This window comes from Rana temporaria, chromosome 1, assembly GCF_905171775.1.
Source record: "Rana temporaria chromosome 1, aRanTem1.1, whole genome shotgun sequence".
NCBI lineage: Eukaryota > Metazoa > Chordata > Amphibia > Anura > Ranidae > Rana > Rana temporaria.
In genome coordinates, this window is record NC_053489.1 from 303485929 (window position 1) to 303509815 (window position 23887).

General features: G+C 40.4%; 1 protein-coding gene across 2 annotated transcripts in view; it reads right to left on the minus strand.

The window, feature by feature from the left end:
• Positions 1-8747: 8747 nt before the first annotated feature.
• ZDHHC21 (zinc finger DHHC-type palmitoyltransferase 21) overlaps positions 8748-23887 on the minus strand; it is a 65386-nt gene continuing 50246 nt past the window's right edge. For both annotated transcript variants that reach the window (XM_040358505.1, XM_040358509.1), the window contains exons 7-8: positions 11420-11463; positions 8748-9181 (exon numbers count right to left, since the gene is read on the minus strand). In XM_040358505.1, coding sequence (XP_040214439.1) covers positions 9049-9181; positions 11420-11463 — 177 coding nt within the window. In that variant the 3' untranslated portion in view covers positions 8748-9048. The remainder of the gene's footprint in view (positions 9182-11419; positions 11464-23887) is intronic.

Consider the following 23887-nt stretch of genomic DNA (forward strand, 5'->3'; position numbering starts at 1 on the left):
TTTTTCATTCAGTCCTGCTGGGTTGAACGAAGATTACAGCCAATCTCTCACTTTAATAGATATAAGTAATGTAATACTTCATGGCATATTAGAAAACATTTAATTTATGCATCAAAACATTATCAATAAGTAAATTTGTATGCCGAATGATTAAAGCGGAGCTCTAGCCTATTTTTAAACATCATCTTAATAAAATAGAATACCCGAATGCATTAAAAAACGGACAGTATTTTTATATTTTTTGTGACAGTACCTTTGTTTACAGCATCTGTCACTCTGCTTCCTGTCTCCCTCTGCTGCGGGTATTCTGCGGGTATTGCGTCATATCCTTCAGGCGCAATGTATCCTGGGAGCTTTTGTCATTGCTCCCAGTAGTCATTGCAGAGCCTTGGTGCGAGATTCCGAATGTGGAACAGCTACAAAAAACAGCATTTTTGTCGCTACCTTTAATGCTGGAGGTCTGTCCCGTACAGAGCAATGCTTTGCTATGTAATATTTAAAATGTTTTTTTTTTTTTTTTGCCATCACAACAGGGAGGTAACTTTCAGCGACGCCGCCCGTTGTCAACCCAGTAGTTGACGTCAGTGCTCGATGTAACAAGCGCTTCAGCATTCCCCGCAACTAGGAAGTAAGTGCTTGTGGGATTCTCATGCCCACAAGCAAAATGGAAACGGCGCTACTATGAAAATCAAACTGATCATTCCAGACTAAATCGGAAAGCGGATTAATTAAAACACCAGAATAGTGAGTAATCTTTTGATACACCATATATAATTTAATGCCAAAAAAAAAAAAAAGGAAGAAGAAGATTTGCCGTGGGAGATCCCCTTTAATATTAAAAGATCATCAATGTCTGTCTTGTTAGAAAGTGATAGCTTGTAGAATACATGCAAGTGATATCAATTGTCAATGAGATATGAGATGATCATCTGATAATGATAATCTACAAATCTGTGAAACTGCTGTAGCGCTGGTGTAGCAGCTTCTGCTTCACCAGGGCAAGAGGAATTCAAATACATTTACTGGACTCTATTGTATCAATGACCGATATATGGTCAGAAACATGTGTCTGTTCAGTGTACAAACATGATTGTGTATGCTTATGGAAGGATCTTTTTTATTTGTTTTTGATACTCTGAGCAATCATTCAATTGCTAGCGGTAAGGTACTGTACCATGTTAATCCATAGATAGAAGAACATTTTTAATAAAAAAGGTGGTAACTTTTGTTGACCAACATTAAATGTAACCAGTGCTCTTGAAAACTACACAATCCAATTAGTTCAGTTATTCATAAGTCTTTTTTTTTTTTAAACTGTCCTCCTAGAATCTGTGCTACATTTGTCAGTTACATACATTTAGGCTGCTTTCACACTGGAGCGCGGGCGGTGCTTTAACGTCATTTTTGCGGAGGTATTCGGCCGCTAGCGGGGCACTTTTAACCCCCACTAGCGGTCAAAAGGGGTTAAAACCACCCTGAAAAATAGCTCCCCTGTAGTGTCAGTGTGAAAGCACTCTGGCTTTTACACCAACACTGCAGGGGAGCCGTTTTTCAGGCACTTTACAGGTGCTATTTTTAGCCTAAATGCACCTGAAAACACCCAGTGTGAAAGGGGTCTAAAGGTCCGTACACGCGATCCAATTTTATGGCCATAATTGTCTGATGGACGCATTGTGTCGGATAATCCGACCGTGTGTATGCTCCATCATTTTTGGCTGAATTAACGACAACAAATGTTGGCTGACAATAAATCGGTTACGTTGGTTTATCCGATCGTGTGCACACAAGTCTGTCCAACTAAAATCCAAAGTACAAACACGCATGCTCGAAACCAATGCTAAACATCAGACAATAGCAGAAGTTGCCCTAAGAATGGCGGTAAAGAGCTGAAAAACCACATGATTTGGTGAATGTTGGCTGAAAATGTTGGGCCGTGTGCATGCAGAACAAGTACACGGCCAACACCCTTCGGACCAAAATCCACAGAAAAGTCAGATAGAAGGCTGATCGTGTGTACGAGGCTTTAGAGTAGTGATATCAAACATGCAAAAATGATCAGTATGAGCTTATTACTGATCTGTTCTTTTAGTCAAATAAAAAGCCAGTCATACACAGAACAACCATAAAGAATATGTTGTTTTAAAAGATTTTAGCCAAAGCTCTGTGAATGACATTTTGGGAACTTGCAACATAGGCACTTAGAAGGATTTTAGTTGGCATGCTCAATAAGAGGAAACTAATAGAAACGGTTTAAAGGCCTGATTGCTCAGAACCAGGAATTTGGCAAGTCTTGTGTATGGCCAGTTTTAGACCAACATCAAATCTGATTTGGACTTCCTAGTTATTACATAATTTGCTTCTCTCCCTACAGGAAATGTGGTACAAAATGCACAGGATGGCAACCAGCTCATCAAGAATGACCACCAACATCAGAGATAAGATGCAACAGGGATATTATAAATCCCCCGATGAAACAGTACAAGCTGTACAATGTAGAATGAGTGGATCAAGGATGTTAAAACGACTTAATCCGCTCATTTAATGAAACAATATGGTGCTTAAAATAATGTAATATACAATCAGCCCTATACGGAGGTCTGTCTAAAGAAGCATTTACATTCATTTAAATTGTACACAAGGTCTCTAGAAGGCCATTCTGATGCACTGGCATATTACGGTACCATACTACATTTATTTTATACCGATTTCTCAAGATATAAAAGCGTTTTTATCTCCCAAATTCAGGGAGAGCAAAAGCATCCAGCAGCAATTACCTTCCCAATCAAATGTATTTTATTTTGCCTATGTGCACAAAACATGCTTTATCTCAACAGCACCTGTGCATTTATACTGTTGCAAGCTCTTTATTGTACCTCCTATGTCACGGCTCTTTTGCCATCTTCAGATAGTGCCGTCAGCCAATAGGAAATATAAAATGTATTTAGATAGGAGGGATGATGTCAGATCCAGGCAGACTTCATTTTCCAGCTATACATATTGGATGTCTGAAGGTAAAGTGGATTTTTACACAGAGTTCACTGCTGCTAGTTAGCCTAGGTTCACACTTATGCAGTGCGTATCGAATCCGTTTTGCAGTGCAATTTGAAGGAACAACTGCAGTGCAGGTTAATTCGGTTCAGATGAGATTCTGATGTGTTTTCATGAGATTTGTATACAGCTTTGATCTCTCTCTCCATAGCACATAGTTCAGGGATTGCAGCTGGAGAACAAAGCAAAAGCCTTGTAGAAAATGTACTGGAATTTTGTTACTTTAGACCAGCTAAGTGCATGCAGTTTTTATTCAAGTGTATAGAGCTAAAAATTGCACCACACGGCACTAAATTCGCACATGACCCCTTTTAAGGACGCTTTGGATTCGCACTGCATATATGTAAAAGACTTTCATATAAAATAATGATATTTCACTTGTCACGCGATTTTATACATTCTGGAAAGTTGCTACAGGGATAATAAGGCAATAAACAGCATATGCAGGCCCTATGCACAAGTTTGCTACTTTAACATTAACCTGTTTCTGAACATGCAGGGCAAAGCAAAAGGTTCACTGTAAAGCTGGTCCCTGCAGCAGCTACTGTTTACCCTTACACCCACTTCCCTGCTGCTCGGTTGCCAGAAGTTACAGCTGGATCCTAGTCAGAGCTTATAAATGGTTGAGGACCGTCTTCTCATCCCTATGTGACAGTGCTTTTCCAGTCACCAGGGCTATCATATGGGAAGTAGTAATATGATCCCAGTACTGTTAGATTTAATGGTGTACAAGTGGTGGAAGCTGATTATTTAAGGAAGTGGTCTCTAAACTGTAGCCTAGGGGCCAAATGTGGACTTTGTTTTCTTTTATCCGGCCCTTGGGACACTAGTCTTACCACGAACACCAACAATTCCTGCTACTTACAATAGGGTACTACTTCTCCCACTGACACCAACTATGGGGCACGATTCCTCCCCCTAGTAAATGTTGACTGTACTAGGGGAGGAATGGTTTGCATTGTTTACTCCTATTGATTGCTGAACAGTTTCTACTCACAATTACCAAAGTCTGACACCCCCCCCCCCCCAAAAAAAAAAGTCTGAGACAGTAAACTGGCCCTTTGTTTATAAAGTCTGGAGACCCCTGATTTAAGGGAATATTTTCTGCTTTGCATGGGCAAAACAAGAGAGTTAATAACTAGTGACTGGCTCTCTGAATATCCCTCTGCCTAGCAGGGGAGTTTAATAAAAAGCATTATTAAATTGAGCCAAAATAAATGGTCTAACAAATGTTTCAGCCAATGTACCCTCATTGTAAGGAATGTCACTTCCACTAAAATCAGCCACATAGTGAGTTACCACTATGCATAGGAAAATTATTGGTCGTCTCTTTTCTAAAGCAACAGAGGACATCCCACTTAGCATTTCCCCCCCCATAAGTAACAGCAGTATTATCACACACACACACACATATATTATTTATACACACATATACACACACACACACACACACACACATATATACACACACACACACACACACACACATATATACACACACACACACACACACACACATTATATATATATATATATATATATATATATATATATATATATATACACACACACACACACACACACACATATATATATATATATATACACACACACACACACACACACACACACACACACACATACATACATACATACATACATACACACACGATTGCCATGTAATAGATTTGAACAAGGATTTAAATGTTACCATATCAACAATAACCTATTGACTTTGCTTCTGTTGAGGAAGCAACTTGAACGAAACCCTTATCATATAAAATGTGTTCTTTTGCACCAGTCTTACCAGATATCACCAACACATTTTCTATAGAACTGGGGCCTAGAAAGGAATGTCTGATGGCACAGTGCTTGTACCAAAGATGACCAATTACATCAATGCTCCAAAAGTAAACATTTTAAAATATTAAGTCCTGGTTGTCAGGTAGGGAAAGGGAGTTACCGTTCCAGGTAGGTCTAGTTTGCAATTACCCTCTTCCCAGAAGCCACAGGTGCTGGCAATGCGTATAGAAAATAAAAGGATGTTTCTGGACAGCCACACTCCAAAAAATATTGCCTTTAAAGGATCAAAAACTACAAGCCACAGCTGTGTGTTCAATTTTTGCGGTGGCTTGTAGTTCTTGATCCTTTTTTACCATTTAAAAGGCAATATTTTTTGGAGTGCGGCTGTCCAGAAACATCCTTTTATTTTAATTTCCTGGTTGTCAGGCTTAATCTACTGGGCATTCATCCAACCAAGTAGGAAGCCTACATATTTTTTCAGCAATGATTTTCTTCACCACCTGCGGAAGTGCTGCTAACAATCATTGGCAACTAACAAAATAAATAAATGCTTCACACCAATTTGAAAAAGCATAATTCAGCCAGAACATAGTTGGGTTTAGTAGGCTGAGTTACGTCATGGTGTATTTCTTGGGCACTACATGCTACCTCTTCCTAGAACTCCTGGTTCAGTTTCTGCTCACCTTGGAGTTTTGGGGTGATTCACACCTCTTGAAGAACTCTTCATACCCGAAAAAATTATGAAGAATTCATGGCCACTTAATAATGCTCAGGTCAGATAGATCACACCAATCCTGACAGATATAACAAACTGCTAAGTGGATTGTAACATCTACCAAAACTTGGGGAAGGATTCTTCAATGCCATCAAAATTACTTTCCACTTAGGTTCAGTTGACTACGACATTCTAGAGCAGGGATATGCAATTAGCGGACCTCCAGCTGTTGCAGAACTTCAAGTCCCGTGAGGCATAGCAAGACTGACAGCCACAAGCATGACACCCAGAGGCATGATGGGACTTCAGCTAGACGTCCGCTAATTGCATATACCTGTTCTAAAGCAAAAAAAAAAAAAAAGTTGGCACCAGGAGCTTAAAGCTGGCCATGCATTATACAAATTTTCTTTATTCAATTATCTTTAGATTTACCATCAACTATGTAAGGGCCTGCCTTATTAGATACAAATTGAAAGTGTTTAGGTTTGACCTTATATTATATGGTTTTGGTAAATCTAAAAGGAAAATTGTATAAAGATTGGCCAGCCATATGGGTGGGTCTTTCCAGAATTATCAGGCACAGTTTTCTTGTGACGGGTTCATTAATTTCCCCAGAGTTCTGCACAGAGCTTATGGTCATACTGAATACCTTACCCACAATGTCCTGAACATCAATGCAACAAATTACTTGTCTTTGAGGATTGCCAAGGATGTTGCACGCCTAGAGAGATGTTGAATGTTTCTCAAAACACTAGAACTGATCATGTGATTACAACAGGCACTCACATGACCCAAGTCAATATCTACAGAACAGAAGCAGTAAATAATCCTTCATTAAAGTGGTTGTAAACCCCACTTTTTGACTTTTACCTACAGGTAAGCCTATAATAAGGCTTACCTGTAGGTATAAAGAATCTCTCTTAAACCTGTACGGTTTAGGAGATATTCCCCCCGCAATGCGCCACTGATTGCAGCGGCGCAGCGGGGATCCTCGGCTAAAGGACCGGCAGCCGCCAGACCTTGCGCGAGAGTGACGTCATCGCCGCTCCAGCCAATCACAGCGATGGATCGGCGATACCCGAAAGACACGCCGGAGTAAGACGACATCTCGCTCGGCGTGGACCAGGTAAGTTCTCTTCACCTCGTTTTAAGGTAAATATTTAATAATGAGCTAGTATGCGGTGCATACTAGCTCATTATGGCTTTTCCTTTACAGGTGTAAACAAAACAAAACAAAAAATGTACAGGGTATACAACCGCTTTAAGTTGTAATATTAATTAATGTTACCAAGCTAAAATCTCTTTACCATTTGGTAATCAGACACATTTTCAGTAAAAGGGAGAAATTGAGGGCCCATTTACAATGTACATTTGTTGTGTTAAGGCAGCCCCATATATTTTGAATGGGCTACCAACATACCCGACATGCCCAAAATCATATAGGGCTCATCTTTGGTTACGTAATTCTCTGCGTTGCACGGTGCTACAGTACAGGTGCATTGGGGAAGATGCGTTGGGATGCCCTCAAAACCCAATTAAAGTCACGCAAATAGCTATGCGTTTTGACATACATTGCAACAACAACCTCAGTTGTCAGTCTCATGCTGGCCATAGATGGGTCAATTTTTTTACATTTACCCAGTAGGTTGAACGAAAAAAAAAAAAAAGATCAGATGAGCTATTGTGTTGTGACAGTGGGGAGACTTCCCCCGCCAAAAAATCACTCCCAAAATCATAACCTGTGAGGTACAGGGCCATAAAGAGATATGACAGTTGTGAGACTTCAAATGGTCTTTAGAGTATCCACAACTTGTTTTTAGGAAAAAAAAAATCTTACCTCCCAAGTGCCTTGTTCACCCATGACAGCATAAGATCCAACGTTTATTTCAGGTCACACAATCCTACATAGCTTTACTGAGTAATATATTAAATAATATTCCCCAGGTATAATGGGACAGGAGGCTGTGGCAACATAGATACATAAATAATGGCAAATACTATGAGACATTTTAAGGAAAAAGGTATATTTGTAGCACATTTAATAGGAACATGTAAATATAACTTCTTAGTATTGGATATACACAGTTTATTATACCCAACACACCTTTAAAACAAATAAAGCTTTGAATGCACCTTAAGTATTGTATCCAACATATGTATTACACCCATTTGCCAGGATACAATGGGGGTTATTTACTAAAGACAAATCCACTTTGCACTACAAGTGTAAACTACAAGTGCAAACTGCACTTGAAATTGCACTTGGAAGTGCAGTCGCTGTAAATCTGAGGGGTAGATCTGAAATGAGGGGAAGCTCTGCTGATTTCATCATCCAATCATGTGCAAGCTAAAATGCTGTTTTTTTTTTTTTTTTTGCATGTCCCCCTCGGATCTACCGCGACTGCACTTCCAAGTGCACTTTCAGTGCAATTTCAAGTGCACTTGTAGTGCAAAGTGGATTTGCCTTTCGTAAATAACTCCCAATATATTCATAAGTGATTGTACAAACCAGCTGAATGCCCAAACTGAATCCTTAAGAAAATATATATACACCCTGTATAGTGTTGTGTAATACAGCATATATTGGCGCAATATAAAATAATCATATATCTATAGCTCTAAACCAGTTCTACTTAAAATTTATATATGCAAACACACCATATGAACAGTGGGATATTTTAGAGATTCAGCATACAGCAACTGTACACCACACGAAAAAATAAAAGCAGCCGACATTTTCACTTATTGTAGGTATAGCACAAATCTACAAATATATGATATTACTACACTGCATGACAGGTATAATTGTTCATTTTAACAGCCAGCCACATGATATTAAAGATAAGTTGAACAACAAATAAAAATTTGATAAAAATTATACAGTATAAATAAAAGTTTGTACAGTGGTTATAAAATCTGGTCATTCAAGTTAAAATTTCCAGTATATTAGTTTGTGATGCACTGTATGCAGCAGTAGTCCAGAAAAAAATGGAGCAAGTTAAAAACAAATGGTTTGTAAAATACAACAGGTTTTTTTTATACATTATACAAAAATAATTACTATTTGGTTAGGAAGCTTAAAACAAAAAATAAAATCATTCAAAAAACGGAATCCATGTATCAGGTATTGTCAGTGCAATTATAAAAAAAAGGAAGAAATAAAAAGTAAAAAAATAAAACACAACTTCAACAAAAAAAATCTTAATTCATGGTTTTAGTTTGTAGCCTGAGGGAGTTCAATATGTCCTGAGGGGAAATAGGACATCTTGAAAGGAGACAATGTTCAGCAAATAAATACATATCTTGTACTGTTCCCACAACTGCATTGAGATCACTATTAAAACAAAGCCTGGGGCACTTTGTGATGTCTAAGATTGGTGGGTGGATTATAATTGACTTGAAGACTGTCATAGCACTGTTAAGATAAAACCTGTAACTTGCTTCCAGCGTGGCAGATCCATCTGTGCCCACCATCCATCTGTTTAGACATGATTGGCAAAGTAGTAGGAGACTCCCAGTGGTCGTCTCCGCCTGAAAGGAATAAACCACAGGATCTTCCAGCGAGTGCCAAAAACTTCTGAGAAGGTCTGCTGCCATGGTTTTCGAGCTCTCGATCTACAGAAGACAGCATTATTAGTGAAAGACAGCATTCCCATGGTGCATTTCAGTCAGTGTAGACAATACAGGGTTGGCTGGGGATCTATTAGAAGGCTTAAATGAATTGTGTTCCCTAGCATCACAAATGCAGCTTTGCTTTCATTGTGACATGCAGCTGCGATTTAACACCACCTAGCAGGGGCTGAAACTTTATTGTCAATCAACAGAGGGCAACTTCTGAAGTTGTAGACAATCCAGGGATGACAAGAATTCATGTCAGCTAAACAGTGGCAAGTCCTTTCATTCTTCTTTGAACCCTGGAAATACCATTTTGTCTTATCGAAAACTCCCCTCATAAAGACAAAAGCAAAAACCTAAAAGATGAAAACGCTGTTTCCAGTTCCTATCAGAAGAGCTCCCCGCAGGAAATTAGTAGAGACAGGGCTGCCAGCACTTTGAAAACCTATGCAATTTTGCTGACAATAAAACTCAGAATAATGGAAAATTTAAGTAAACATACATCAAGCTGTATAGCCAGCAGCCATTTCCCTGCAATATGGTTTTCATAGGCTTTGGAAATGCTATCTATTCTATCATCAGCCATTTTATCAGCTGTGGTCTAAATGACACCTGCCTGGAATATCTTAATGGACTTTGCAGAAACGCCACATGGCTGTTCACACACTTGGTCATATCTTTATGGGGTAAAAATGCAAAGGCTTCAATATTTTTAGTGTTCCATTCACAAACCATCAACACATAAGTAATAAAAATGTATTTTGCCATGGCCATTAATGCACCCCCAACCTGCTGGGATCTTCAGGGCCGGTCTGGGGACAAAAACTCTGCTGCCGCAGGCCCCCAGTGATCATCTTTTTGGGCCCGCACGGGCCACAGTGCTGCCACAGAGGGCAAGGGAGGAGGGCGGGCACCGCCAAATCACAGAGCGGGGATCTCCCGTTTTACGACTGTCATCCGATGTCCTGCCTCCTGCACAGCTCAATGCCAGAACGTGTGATGTCTAAAAAAAAGGAGGCGGGACATCCGATGACAGCGGTTGCCAGGTATCACAGCGGGAGATACCTGCTCCATTTGATCTGGTGGCTCTCCTCTCTAACCCCTATGCACTGGTAAGGCTACATTGAGGGGCACACTGGTGAGGCTGCATTGAGGGGCACACCGGTGGGGCTGCATTGAGATGGACACCGGATGAGGGCTTTTTCTAACATAGACTCTCAAATGGACACAGAGGATCCGCACGCAAGGTCATTATGTGCTGCGCTGCGCACAGGGTCTGCTAAAAACCTTCTAGGTTCTACCGTCCTGGATAGGGCAAAGGCCACCACTTCCCTTAAAATCCCTCCCTCACCTTGGCAAACAGTGTCCAAAACTGCAGAAAAAAGGAGGACACCAGCCAGCCACCCACAGCAGGGCCAGGGTGCCAGCCAACCACCCAGGGTGACCCACCCACAGCAGGGCCAGGGTGCCAGCCAACCACCCACGGTGACCCACCCACAGCAGGGCCAGGATGCCAGCCACCCAAGGGGAGCAAGCCAGCCACAGGGGACGCGGGAGCCACCCAGCCACAGGGGACGCGGGAGCCACCCAGCCACAGGGGACGCGGGAGCCACCCAGCCACAGCTACAGTACCCATAGTTAAGGTAAGGGGAGCTCTACAGTGCCAATTTTATTTCTACTTTGTGAGAGGTTGGGGCAGGGGTGAGAGTCATGGCACAAGGAGGGGGTCCTGTGAGGACCAGAGTGAATGAAGGTGTTCACTGTACACTGTCAGAAAGAGCCTCCCCTTCAGGTCCCATTATACTCCTTTGTAGTCTCGAATGGGTCCTGGAGGGGGGGGGGGTCTCTCTTTAACAGAGACTCTCTGATGGACACTTTTAGAGAGAGACCCGCCTCCAGGTCCCATTAAAAAAAAGAAAAAAAAAAAACAGAAGTTGTACTTTGTGTAAAATGTAGCAGCGAGGTGAGGGGCGGGCCATGGGCAGGGTCATGGGTGGGACCCCGACAGGGGGCCCTTGCTTTATTTGGTCTGAGGGCCCTGAGTGTTGTCAGTCCGCCCCTGGAAGTACCAGATATTTATTTTGTCATGTGCTGCTAGGAAAAACGAATTTAAGTGAACCTGCAGCTTTGCAATGCATGGGCAAAAAATAATAAAAAAAATTCACCTGTCATTTGTCAGGTAAAATAACCTGTTCAACACATAGGGATAACATATACTGAAAACATTCTATTACTTACATTTCATCACAGCAGTTGGACATTTTTTCTATAGTGGTCATATCCTAAATAAAAACAAGAACAAACATCATCAACATTTGTGAGACTGCATTCAGAAATAAACACAACCGAAAGATTTTAGTATTCTTTCCATAGAAAACATATTTTGGATTGTACAATATAATATTATTGATAACTGGACAATACTAAAATACTTAGAAATAATATAGTCACACACAAGGGGGTTGATTTACAAATACTGTACACTGATCAATTTGCAAGTGAAATTTCACTTTGCAATGGAATTTTCCAGAGTTTATTGAATGTGGTGAAACTTCACTTTGTAAGGAATAGCCAAATCGCATGCCCAGAAAAGAAAGAAAAAAATATGCAATTTGCTTGCACATGATTGGATGATGGAAGTCAGCATTGTGACCCTCATTTTCCCCAGAGCTTCACTTCACTTGCAAAGTGAACAGTCTAGTTGTCTTTAGTAAAACAACCACACGGTGTTGATCAGGTGCTAAAAAAAATCTGGAGGTTTCATAGGCAATAGCCACTGACTTACTTTTAATTTGCCCCGTCAATTAAGAGATGTTAGAAATGTATTGGTGAATCAGCTACACAGGAAAACTTTGATGCTTGTGTAGATGGGCACAGATTTCAAAATGTGGGTCAGCAAACTCCCTATACATCAGTGACAGTTCTGAGGCTGCTGTGTATTTATTTAGAAGCAACAAGTCCTAATGACATACGTTTCGATTCCAGGCAGTGTAGGATAAAATGCCTTTGTAAGCATTTTGTGTTTGAAAGCATGTATCTGAGCAATAAAGTGTTTAAATGCAAAAAGTGCCCATCTACTCAAGCTCCTACAGCTGTGGTTAACATGCCATAGTTTCCTTCTGTCTGGAACCCCATAGGCCAATCTAAATGAAGTTCTGGTATAATTATTATTTTTTTATATCCAAATAATTGTTCAGTCACAGAAATATGTATACAGTGGCAAAGACTTATAGACCACCTTCCCTACACCTCTTTAAAAAAATACCAACACTACACAAGTGTAGCTAAACAAAATAGCTTAGACACTGCAAGTCCAAATCCCCTTTTTTTAATGGCTAGCCTTTTCTTCATGCTGCCTGTGGCTTTCTTGCACCATTTTTAAAATTAAGGTAGTTGGCAGACCGCTTTCTGTGCCAGCCCACTGATGGAGTATGCACCTCAGCTTGCTGTAAGGTCATACTGCATATGTACCAAATGAAGCATGCATTCATCATGGATAAAAAAAAGTCTTCCCAGAGACATTGCAAGATCATAGGAGGATTTTTTCCAACCAGATGAGTGTAATGTTGTATGGCATCTGCACTAGATGAGGTGCCCAAGCTCATGCGCTTTATCCTGAACAAGCGCTGTGAGGCAATACTGCAAGACTTTGCAGTTTAGGAACCAGATTTCCCTGAAGTCCCTCTGGTGGCAATGCCTACCCAGGGGGCATCCACAAGGCCCTAGCTATGTCACCAGCACCTCAGGGAAACCGAGATGTGGAAACACCAAAGCAAAAAAAAAAAAAAAAATGTATGTTAGGTGATTTTACATAAGTGTACACAGAGCTGCACGCTGATGTGAATTTTGGTGAAAAAGGTTAAGGTCCATCTTAAAGAAAGATCTGTGAACTTTGCACACTGTATTCCTGTGTTTTAAGAAAATATTAAATCAACTTAAGGTCATCATACAGCAATGCCAACAATTACAAAATCCCTTGATAAAAAATATTATTGCTAGGTAGAATTTAAATTCATAGATGCTCAAGACCAAAAAAAACAATGTTCAGAAGACCAAAAGGCTGTTGCTCATTACATCAGGATTAGCACAAGCTCAGCAACATGCAAGATCTGCCCAACAGCACCCCAACATGTGGCTACAGATAAAATGGAACACAGCCAGTCATGCACTGCAGGAGGTCAAGCAATGCTTGAAGTTTAACACACAAGGCTGCTTAGAGCAAATTAGAAGTAATGTAGAAAGCCTATTTAACTCTCATCCACTTCTAACAAGATAACTCATTCTACCTGTGATTTCTGCTAATCACATTAATGGCACATTACATTTACTTAGTCAATAAAGACCCAATTAATCAGACAAGAGTCGAACTATCAAGAGCTTATTCACACAAGAGTGGTTTTCCTCAGTATGCGGAAGAATGTGTTTTTTCCCCCATACATTTACGTGAATTTAATACATTTAAGATTATGTTTTTCATAGTAAATAATCAGATCTAAGGTTGCATTCATGACATGTGCACCTACATTGATTTTGAGCTTTTACATATAGATATGGTTGCTTTGGCAGTATTGGTACTATGCATTTCAATATATGTAAAAGAAAAAAAAAATGTCACCCACAAATATTTGGCATCAATTTTAACAATGCATGTATCACACCAAATAAAAGCAACATATATCAAAGGAAAGATTGTGGTTCCCAACCTAGTCCTCAATTTTAACCTATACTTAACCCTTTAAACCTGTATGCAGTGTTACAGAACAGTACAATGTAGGTTATTACTATACTTGGTCATATGTCTTTCAACATTTCTAAAAGCTCAGGCTATGTTATGATGGATTTATGCTTTCCCCCCTCAATTGGACAGAATGCCTGACACAATGATTGCAGTGAGCTGCAATTGAGGTGACAGCAAAAATAAGTTAAATTGTTTAGAGGGATTTAATCACTAGTCTAGCTATATCAACACAGTTGCTGCCATGTCAACTAACCTCACAATGAACCGATGTCTCTTGGTGTGCAGTATGTGATGTCAGGTAGGTGACATAGCAGCAAGTGTCAGACTTCAGGTGGCCAGACAAAAGGTGCATTTATGGAAGCTATAACCATCATTAATTTGTCATAACTGTCATTTTTGTTTTTAGCAGAATAGAAACAGAACAGAAATTAACAGTCACAAAACTGTTAAATAATAAAAATTGTTACAGCTTAGTATATTGCAACTATTTAAAGTAAAAATTAATGCAAAAGTAAAAAAAATACAAATCTTCTACAGTTAGTTAAAGTGGCTGTAAAGGCAGAAGTTTTTTTTTTTTATCTTAATGCATTCTATGCATTAAGAAAAAACCTTATGTGTTAAGCAGTTACCCTCCCCTTGCACTCCTACTGGCCTATGGGATGCTTCATTGTCCAATAGAAATGTGCAGGAGGTAAAAAGGGGTGGAAATACTTGAATGCTATTAGAAGTGCTGAAGGTTTTCTTGCAACACTGGCTAGGGATCAGGGCTGAATCTAGCCTGTCTGACGTGGGGGTGCAGTCAGCGAGGCAGAGGATGGAAGGTCAGCAGGGCAGGGTACAGTAGTAAGGGAGGCAGGGTTCAGAGGCCAGTAGTAGGTGACAGATTAGATTTTGCCTAACAGTGTGAGGGACTTATAAGGGGAATAATTAAATAGAATATGTGCCTAGCTGCTGTGTACACTGCACACATACTATACACCACAGTACCCACAAAATACTCCTACTTACTGTGTCATAAGTGACAGTCTCACAGATACACATAAAACCCAGAGTGAAGGATCCTTTTTAAAAATGTAAAATGTTTCCATCACATATGCTTTTTTCCCCCAAACAAAGTGATCACTTGGTCTGTTTGAGCCTACCTTAAAAGTACTACTTAAAAAAAAACAGCAACTGTTGGAGCAATGAACACTTTGGTCAGGACAATGTAATATACAACATATTGTATAAAGTGTAGGTCAGGAGTAGGTAATGTACAAAACAACATATATAGAGTTGAGCAGTCAGGATGAGCCCACCTGTTTACATCAGATTCCCCCCTACAGCAAGAATCCCCATAAAAATTCCCCCTCAGAGTCCTTACATCAGGGTCCCCAGAGTCACCCCCTATTATGTTGGTGTCCCCAGAGTAATCTGCAATATCAGGGTCCCCAAAGCCCCCCTTTTTAATTCAAAGTCCCCAGAGCCATCAACATTATATCAGGGTCCCCAGAGCCACCCACTCTTTCATCAGGGTCCCCATAGTCCCCCCCCCTAACATGCGAGTCCCTAAAGTTTTCCCACTTTTGTCAGGCTCTCCAGAGTCACCCTCTCTTACATCAGGGTCCCTACTTAGAGTCTCTCAAAAGGTGGGTCCCACATTTCCCCTAGTCACATCAGGTTCCCAAAATCCCCCCTTTTATATCAGGATCCCTGGAGTTCTCCACTTACTTCTAGATTCCTAAAATCCCAACTTACATCAGGGTTCCCATGTTCCCCGCTTCCACCATCTCATCAGAGACCCCAAAGCCCCTCAACACCAGGGTCCCCAGAATTCTTCCTCCTTGCTTCAGGGTCCCCAGAGCTCCCCCTCCAATTTAGGGTTCCCTCTCCTTATACCACAGTCCCCAGAGTCATTCTTTACATCAGGGCCCTCAGAGCCCCACCCCCCATTTTACATCAGGGATCCCCACCTTACATCAGGGTCCCCAGAGCCCACCTTCCTTACATCAGAGTCCCCAGAATCTCCATACTTAAAATTAAGGTCCCAAGAGCTTCTCCCTCATCCCTAATATTGGATCAGTGTCTCAAAAGTTTCATTACTCTCATTGCATCATTCCAGTGCACTCCATTCGATGCAGCTATGGGAAAGCAGGGAGGCGGGATACTGGCAGCAGGTCCAACTGAGTTCTGTCCTCCACTGAATGCTGGGGGGGGGGGGGGGGGCGGAGCAATTACGTGGGTTGGTCGCTAGAACCGCCCAGCATTAGTTATACTTGAATTTACATATGGATGTAGCTAGTGCCATAGCGCTGACAGCGGCGGTGGGTGGAACACAGGCTATTCCTTGGCTTTGGGGTGGGGCAAAACTGAAATCTGGGGGTACGCAGCCCACCCCAGCACCCCCCCCCCCCCTAGATCCAGCCATGCTAGGGATCCGTTTTCTAGGTTTTGTTTATTTTATTACTTACAGAATACTTTTTAAGAATACATGAGCTCTGGCAAGCTAAATTGGATAAAACTAGAAAGAAATATTTAAATTAAATAGCTAGCATCAAAAGAAGGCCACATCTCGCACATATATTTCCCAGACAAACCAACTAATGCAATGATGCAATTTACATAACAGAAACAAATCATGATAATCCTTTAAAATTAGGCTACAGATTAGTCTGTTTGAAGGATGTAGTCAAACTGAAAACATCTGGTCATGTTAAGAGAGACGGACGACATTTTTAACTTTTACAAAATAAGATTACCAGATCTATTCATTCCATACAAGTGTCTGGGTAAAGTCTAATTATTTTATCTGGGTCACATATAATCTGCCTGTGCATGCTGTACACAGCAGCATTGGAGGGGAAGGGATCTTTCATAGAGTCATAAAATCACCCACTAAGAAGAGTCACAGGTAAAATAGAAGGGTAGGGCTTGGACATTTGATGCACGAGTATGCTAAAGCAGAATTAAAGTGTCTTATTTTTCATAAAACACTTTGAAATTGCACGTTAGAAATTATGCATGCATGCTTGCAAATCTGTGGTAGCTTCTGCATTATCCAGCTTGATTATTTGTCATCGTGCCTTGTATGCTTATCAGCATTAGAGGTAGATGAGGGCAGTGCTACTATTTGAGGAAGTGAATTCATCACTCACTCACAGGAAGCAAGTTATTCTTTGTTTCTTTGAATAAGACATATTATGGCAGTTATCCAATCCCAATATTACCCAATACTCCATCTCTCCTGCTCTTTTTTTTCAGTTACTCATTTTAAAAAAAAACAAAAAAGAAGCGAGAACAAAGAACAGTACCGAGAGAACACTTTTAGTGCACTGATGGTTTCTGCCCGATATATAAATGTAATAATGACATAAGAAGAGAAAGATGTGGAAAGCCTCTGGGCTGTGAAATTTGCAAAGTTCAACAATGAGGTCATAGAGAACCCCAGCTGGGACTATTTTACAAGTGTGCACACATGTAATGTTTTGAAATGGCAATTTTAGGAGAGCTTGTATTAGCCTCTTACTGACCGCCCTATAGCAGATTTAATGCTACTGTGCAGAATAACATATATATATATACACACACGATTCTTCACTTCTGCCTACAGGGGACAGGCACCGATCATCGTGCAGAGCAGGGAATAAAATCCATCACAGCACACAGACGACGATGACACAAAAACACTGGTTAATCACACAGTTAAACCTTTGATCGCTCTAGATGCTTAACCCCTTCCCAGCCAGTGTCATTAGCACAGTGACAGTGCATATTTTTAGCACTGATCACTGTATTAGTGTCAAAAGTGTTTGACTGTCCGTCACAATAGCAAAGTCCATAAGTCACAAAAAAAAAAAAAAAAACTCCAGTGTATATCCCACACTTTTGCAAAAATCAATATTACCCTTTTGAGAGTACGTACTAGAATACATATTGGCCGAAATATATAAAGAAATTCAATTTTTACATTTTTATTGGATATGTTTTATAGCGGAAAGTACAAAATTGTCAGTCTTGTTCATAGTTTAAAAAAAAACGCATTTGTAGGGGGGGGGGGGGGGGGTTACATAATTGGATTTGGGTACAATGTTGCATGACCACACAATTGTTAAAGTAACGCAGTACCGTATCGCAAAAGATGGCCTGGTCATGAAGGGGGGGGAATCTTCTGGAGCTCAAATAAATAAAACATAGTTCTGCTTTAAGACTGCAGTTTAAAGAGCAATAACCCTTTGTTCTTTATATCCTGGGTGAGGGAGATGCAAGTTGTGTAGCCGCTATGCCTATCCTTTGGCTTCCACAATCGAGTCACTCACCCAGAAGTAGGATTTGTTAGGTCTTCTGACTTTACATGTCCTGGTCTGTGTAGTTGTCGCAGGTCAGTAATTCAGACCATACGGCCGCAGTCACACCTGAGCGTAGCGTTTTGTCGCGCGTATTCACGCGTTTGAATACAGCGTTGTCTGACGTTTTTGAACTTCGTCGTTTTTTATTTTAGCCAATAAGAAAAATGATCATCTCTTTCATCACTTGTTGCTATGTTTGTAGATTTTTTTTTATCTTCTACCTGGGTGAATGTTCTATTTCACAGAACAGATTAAAGCGACAAAAACGTAGAAACGCTCGTTGTCACGCTAGATGCTTGAATCGGGCGTTTCCATTAGTTTCTATGGGAATACAAACGTTCAAAAATGCCCAAATCCGCCGATTCTCGCAACAAGAAAGGGTCCAGAACTTGTTTGAGCTTCAGGCGTTTTGGAGTGGAGATGTGAACCATCTCCATTTGAGAATAATGGATTTTTTTCCCCCTCTAGCGTTTGATAGCTTCAGGCTACAAAACGCTCAGGTGTGAATGCAGCCTAAGGCTGGGTTCACACTGCAGCATGGAGCATCTCACAGCAGGGGACTGGTGCGTCCCCGTTTACTATGTCAAGTCCAAATTTTTGCTTAAAAATCTATATTGTTTGTATTTGACTAGCTAAAAATACTTAAAAAATAAAAAAATCTACAGTACGTTGGTAAATTGAAGCCAATATGTAATGCCACCTTAACATTCCACACTGTACAACACCAAATTACACCACAATAACGCAGACTGCATCATCCAGAAAGAACATACGAGACTGGGCACCCTTCTCCAGTTTTCAGCCAACACCATATTCCTAATGTAGAGAAGAAATACCGCGCTAAGGCACTAGAAAAATACCTAACTAAGCTGCAACACAACAGTGTCATACAAACACAATACAAGTAAGGAAAAAAGAAACATTGCGCTATTAATATAAATTAAACTAAACAATCAGTTGATAATGGAAAAAATATGATGAAATTAAAATTAAAAAGACCCCAAAATTAAAAGGAGATAGAACACATGATTGAAAGTATAGTCTTTGTATCAATGGAAATGGTTAGGAATAAGTTCATCAATATTGAATAAAAGTTCATAAGTTGAAATCATGTGTGGTGGCCGACACCACTAAATAAAAAAGGATGGAGGCTTACCGGATGGCAAGCAATAAAAGACTTGCGGCTGCAAACCCCAGCCAGGGCCTTTTGATGATCCTCGCAGGGGGATGAGAAGGGATGGATGCTGAGACTTCCCAAACACGGATCCACAAGATTGCAGCGTGTCACAAAAAAAACTTAATAGTGAAGTACAACAGGACCAGCACATATAGGATATTTGTGACTCAAGGGACCACCACCACCAAAACACCCTATGGATGGGAGGCTTACCAGAGCATAAAGCAATACGAGCATGCGGCTAAACCCCTAGCCAGGGCCTTTGAGATCCTGAGCGGTGGCGATATATCCTGGAGTCCTCCGGTGTAATGTGGTCAGTAGATACATAGAAAGAATGATATTGCCCACATGGTGAAGTATGTTGACTAAGTTGTTTTAATAAAAAAAGTTTAACACTTACAGGACGAAGATAAAAACAGAAATGGATAGAAGCCGGCCGGCTCAATCAAACGCCCGTCCACACGGAACGAAGAAACGTCTTGCGTCAGCACGCTACCTTCCCAAAAGGGGTGTTTTGGTGGTGGTGGTCCCTTGAGTCACAAATATCCTATATGTGCTGGTCCTGTTGTACTTCACTATTAAGTTTTTTTTGTGACACGCTGCAATCTTGTGGATCCGTGTTTGGGAAGTCTCAGCATCCATCCCTTCTCATCCCCCTGCGAGGATCATCAAAAGGCCCTGGCTGGGGTTTGCAGCCGCAAGTCTTTTATTGCTTGCCATCCGGTAAGCCTCCATCCTTTTTTATTTAGTGGTGTCGGCCACCACACATGATTTCAACTTATGAACTTTTATTCAATATTGATGAACTTATTCCTAACCATTTCCATTGATACAAAGACTACACTTTCAATCATGTGTTCTATTTCCTTTTAATTTTGGGGTCTTTCCAATTTTAATTTCATCATATTTTTTCCATTATCAACTGATTGTTTAGTTTAATTTATATTAATAGCGCAACGTTTCTTTTTTCCATATTCCTAATGTGTTGCCTATACAAAGTTTAGCTATCACAAGTGATGCCTGCTCACGTTGATCCACCACTGTTTCTTTACCTCTACTGTTTGTGTAAAGAGAGCCATCACCTTGAGGATAACATGTAAATAGAGAGAAGGTCCTATATTCCAACTGCCACTTTATATTGACATGTGCCTGCTAGGAAACTACATCTTCAATGATTCCCTTTACATATCTTTTATTTTGTTTTTCTCCAATAAACAACACAAAATGTTACAACTGTAAATACATCTTCTACACATTATCATTTAACAGTTCCTGCCTCCTAACCCTTCTTCGTTTATATCCCTTCTTAACCTCCCTCCCTTCCCAAACCCAAAAAAAAAAAAAAAAAAAAACCCCAACCCCCCCCGTCCACCCTCCCCTCCCCTTCCTTCCCTCTCTCCTCTCTCGGTAACTAGGACTTGAACCTCTCAGAACTTTCTCATCTGCCTCTGGCCTACTTCCTTCTCACTACGATTCTAATTTCCCTCTAACAACCTCCTTCCTTCTTCTGATCTAATGAATACCTTCCACCCCGACCATGTTTCTTCATACTGTGTTTTCTTATTCTGTGCTGTATATACCAAATCTTCCATTGCTCCTACTTCATCAATCCTTTTCAGCCACCCTGCAATAGATGGCGGGCGCACATCCCTCCACCTCAACGTGATTCCTACTTTTGCCGCGTTTATCATGTGACACACCACCGACTTCTTATATTTCTGCACAGGTATCTGTGAGCTATGTAACAGGAAGAGAGCAGGATCGTCCGCAATCCATTCTTCCGAAAATTTTTGAGAGATTCTTCTTACTTCCTCCCAATAGTGTCGCATTTTTTGGCAAGACCAAAAAATATGGAACAGAGTTCCTTGTTCTCTACCACATCTCCAACACCTTTTATCTACCTCTTTATCAAATTGATATAATCTTTCTGGAGTGTAGTACCATTGTATAAGGAGCTTGTAATTAGCTTCTTGCATTTTTGAGCATACTGATGAGTTGAATGTCAGGTATATTATTTGTTTACGTTGACTTGGGGTGAATATTCTCCCCAGATCTTCTTCCCATTTCTGAATACCTGGCATCACATGATGATTCCCATCCATTCATTATCTAAGAAGATATATGGGCAATTTTTGGTCAGGGATAAATGTGCCATGTTGCTTGCATTCCTTCTTCCCCATGCCTGCCTGCACCTTGCAGACTAGAACTGTCTGAGAGGTGCAGTGGTAGTTAGCTTCCTAATAAATATGCAGTCAGTCAAGTTATAAAGGCATAGATACGTGTGCAAAGACCAGGGAGGTTGAAAACTTCAGATCTTCTTACTGCAGGTGGTGCTACGTCTTAAAACTAAAAGGTGGTGGATATTGGACCAGTCACCCTGCAGAGGACACGCATGCAATATGACCGACCATTGGCATATGAAGTTTCTGCACAATAGCACATTTAGAGATGGATTACTTGATGCTTATAGTAGGAGAAAAAATTGCAGCATTAAGATAAGACTACACATGACCTAGTAGTCCAACCAAAAAACGTTCTGCATGGGATTAGGATCTTGGGAGGAGTTGCCTTTTAGTTTCTTTTCATCTTGTTGGCAAAAAACAATCTGAACACATATATGAAAGTGGATACTGTCATACCAACTGTGATAGAAGATGTTTTGAATGGTTGGGATTTTTGACATTCACACCAGATAAAGCCAAGCCAAAAGAAGGAACCTGGCCCTGGTTTAGCCCAATTTATTCCCCCCAGCTATTCTACAACACATTAACTTCATATTTCTTTATAGGCTCACTCACGTCTATTCTCTTCAAAGATTACATGATTATATTATTTCAATCAACTTCATTTCTCAATATTAATTGTTGTCAAAATAGCGGTCATGAAGCTATGATTATGATACTTCATATTACATAATCTTATCCTACAACCCAATGTGTTCTCTATTTTCATTTATATTTATAAGAGATGCTTTCCTGAATGTTTAGGCCTTTTTCTATTATACTATTGTACATGCTCTGTCAATGGAATGTATGTTCCCATTATATTGGTGTACATGCTCTATCAATGGAATGTACATTCCTATTATATTGTTGTACATGCTCTGTCAATGGAATGTATATTCCCATTAAATTATTGTACATGCTCTATCAATGTAATCTATATTCCTATTATATTATTGAACATGCTCTGTCAATGGAATGTATATTCCTATTATATTATTGTACATGCTCTGTCAATGGAATTTTGTTGACCATTATAAAATTCAATAAAATATTTGAAAAAGGAAAGTGGATACTGTCTTACACGTCTGTGATGACATCTGAAATGTTGGTGGAGCCACCCTACTCTAATATTTGTAGGTATCATAGGGACCTTTAAATAACTCCTTATAATAAACAAAATGATCAGAAGAAGACATGAAAAACATGCAGAGAACAAAATTAGTAAGTTGTTTCTGCAATTCTGAGATACAGATTATATTACAAACATTGTACTTTCCTATAAAACATGGAACAGCAGTGTCACATTTTTCATATTCACTCACTTAACATTTGAGGCAGAATGTCCAAACCTGCCACAGATTTCATTTATCAACATGATTAATATAAATGAGACTAGGACTAGACTTATGGCCCATTAATTAATCAAGGCCTACCTGGAGGGATCTATAAATCACCGGACTGCATATAAAGCCAACTGCAAATATAAGCATGTGTTAAAGCGTATTGCTTCAGTTCACAACTTTGGAACACGAAAAAAAAAATGTTTTTAATTAAAAAAAATGTCTGGATTTCAATGATTTGATGATCTTAGTGATTTTAGCAGCCCAGGTTTAACCACTTGCCGTCGCCGCACCGTCATAATACGTCCACAAGGTGGCTCTCCTAGGCGAGATCACGTATTATGACGTCCTACCTTTTAGCCGCCACTAGGGGCGCACGCGCGCCGCCGGAGGCGCGCGCACGCGCCCCCCGCTCGCCCCCGACTCCCGTGCGTGTGCCCGGCGGGCGCGATCGCCGCCGGGCACACGCGATCGCTCGGTACAGAGCGGGGAACGGGAGCTGTGTGTGTAAACACACAGCTCTCGTTCCTGTCAGCAGGGGAAATGCTTTTCTTCGGTTCATACACTGTATGAACCGAGGATCAGTGTTTCCCCTAGTGAGGCCACCCCCACCCCCCACAGTAAGAACACACCCAGGCATACTTAACCCCTTCCCCGCCCCCTAGTGTTAACCCCTTCACTGCCAGTGGCATTTTTATAGTAATCTAATGCATTTTTATAGCACTGATCGCTATAAAAATGCCAATGGTCCCAAAAATGTGTCAAAAATGTCCGAAGTGTCCGCCATAATGTCGCAATACCAAAAAAAAAAAATCGCTGATCGCCGCCATTACTAGTAAAAAAAATATTAATAAAAATGCCATAAAAATACCCCCTATTTTGTAAACGCTATAACTTTTGC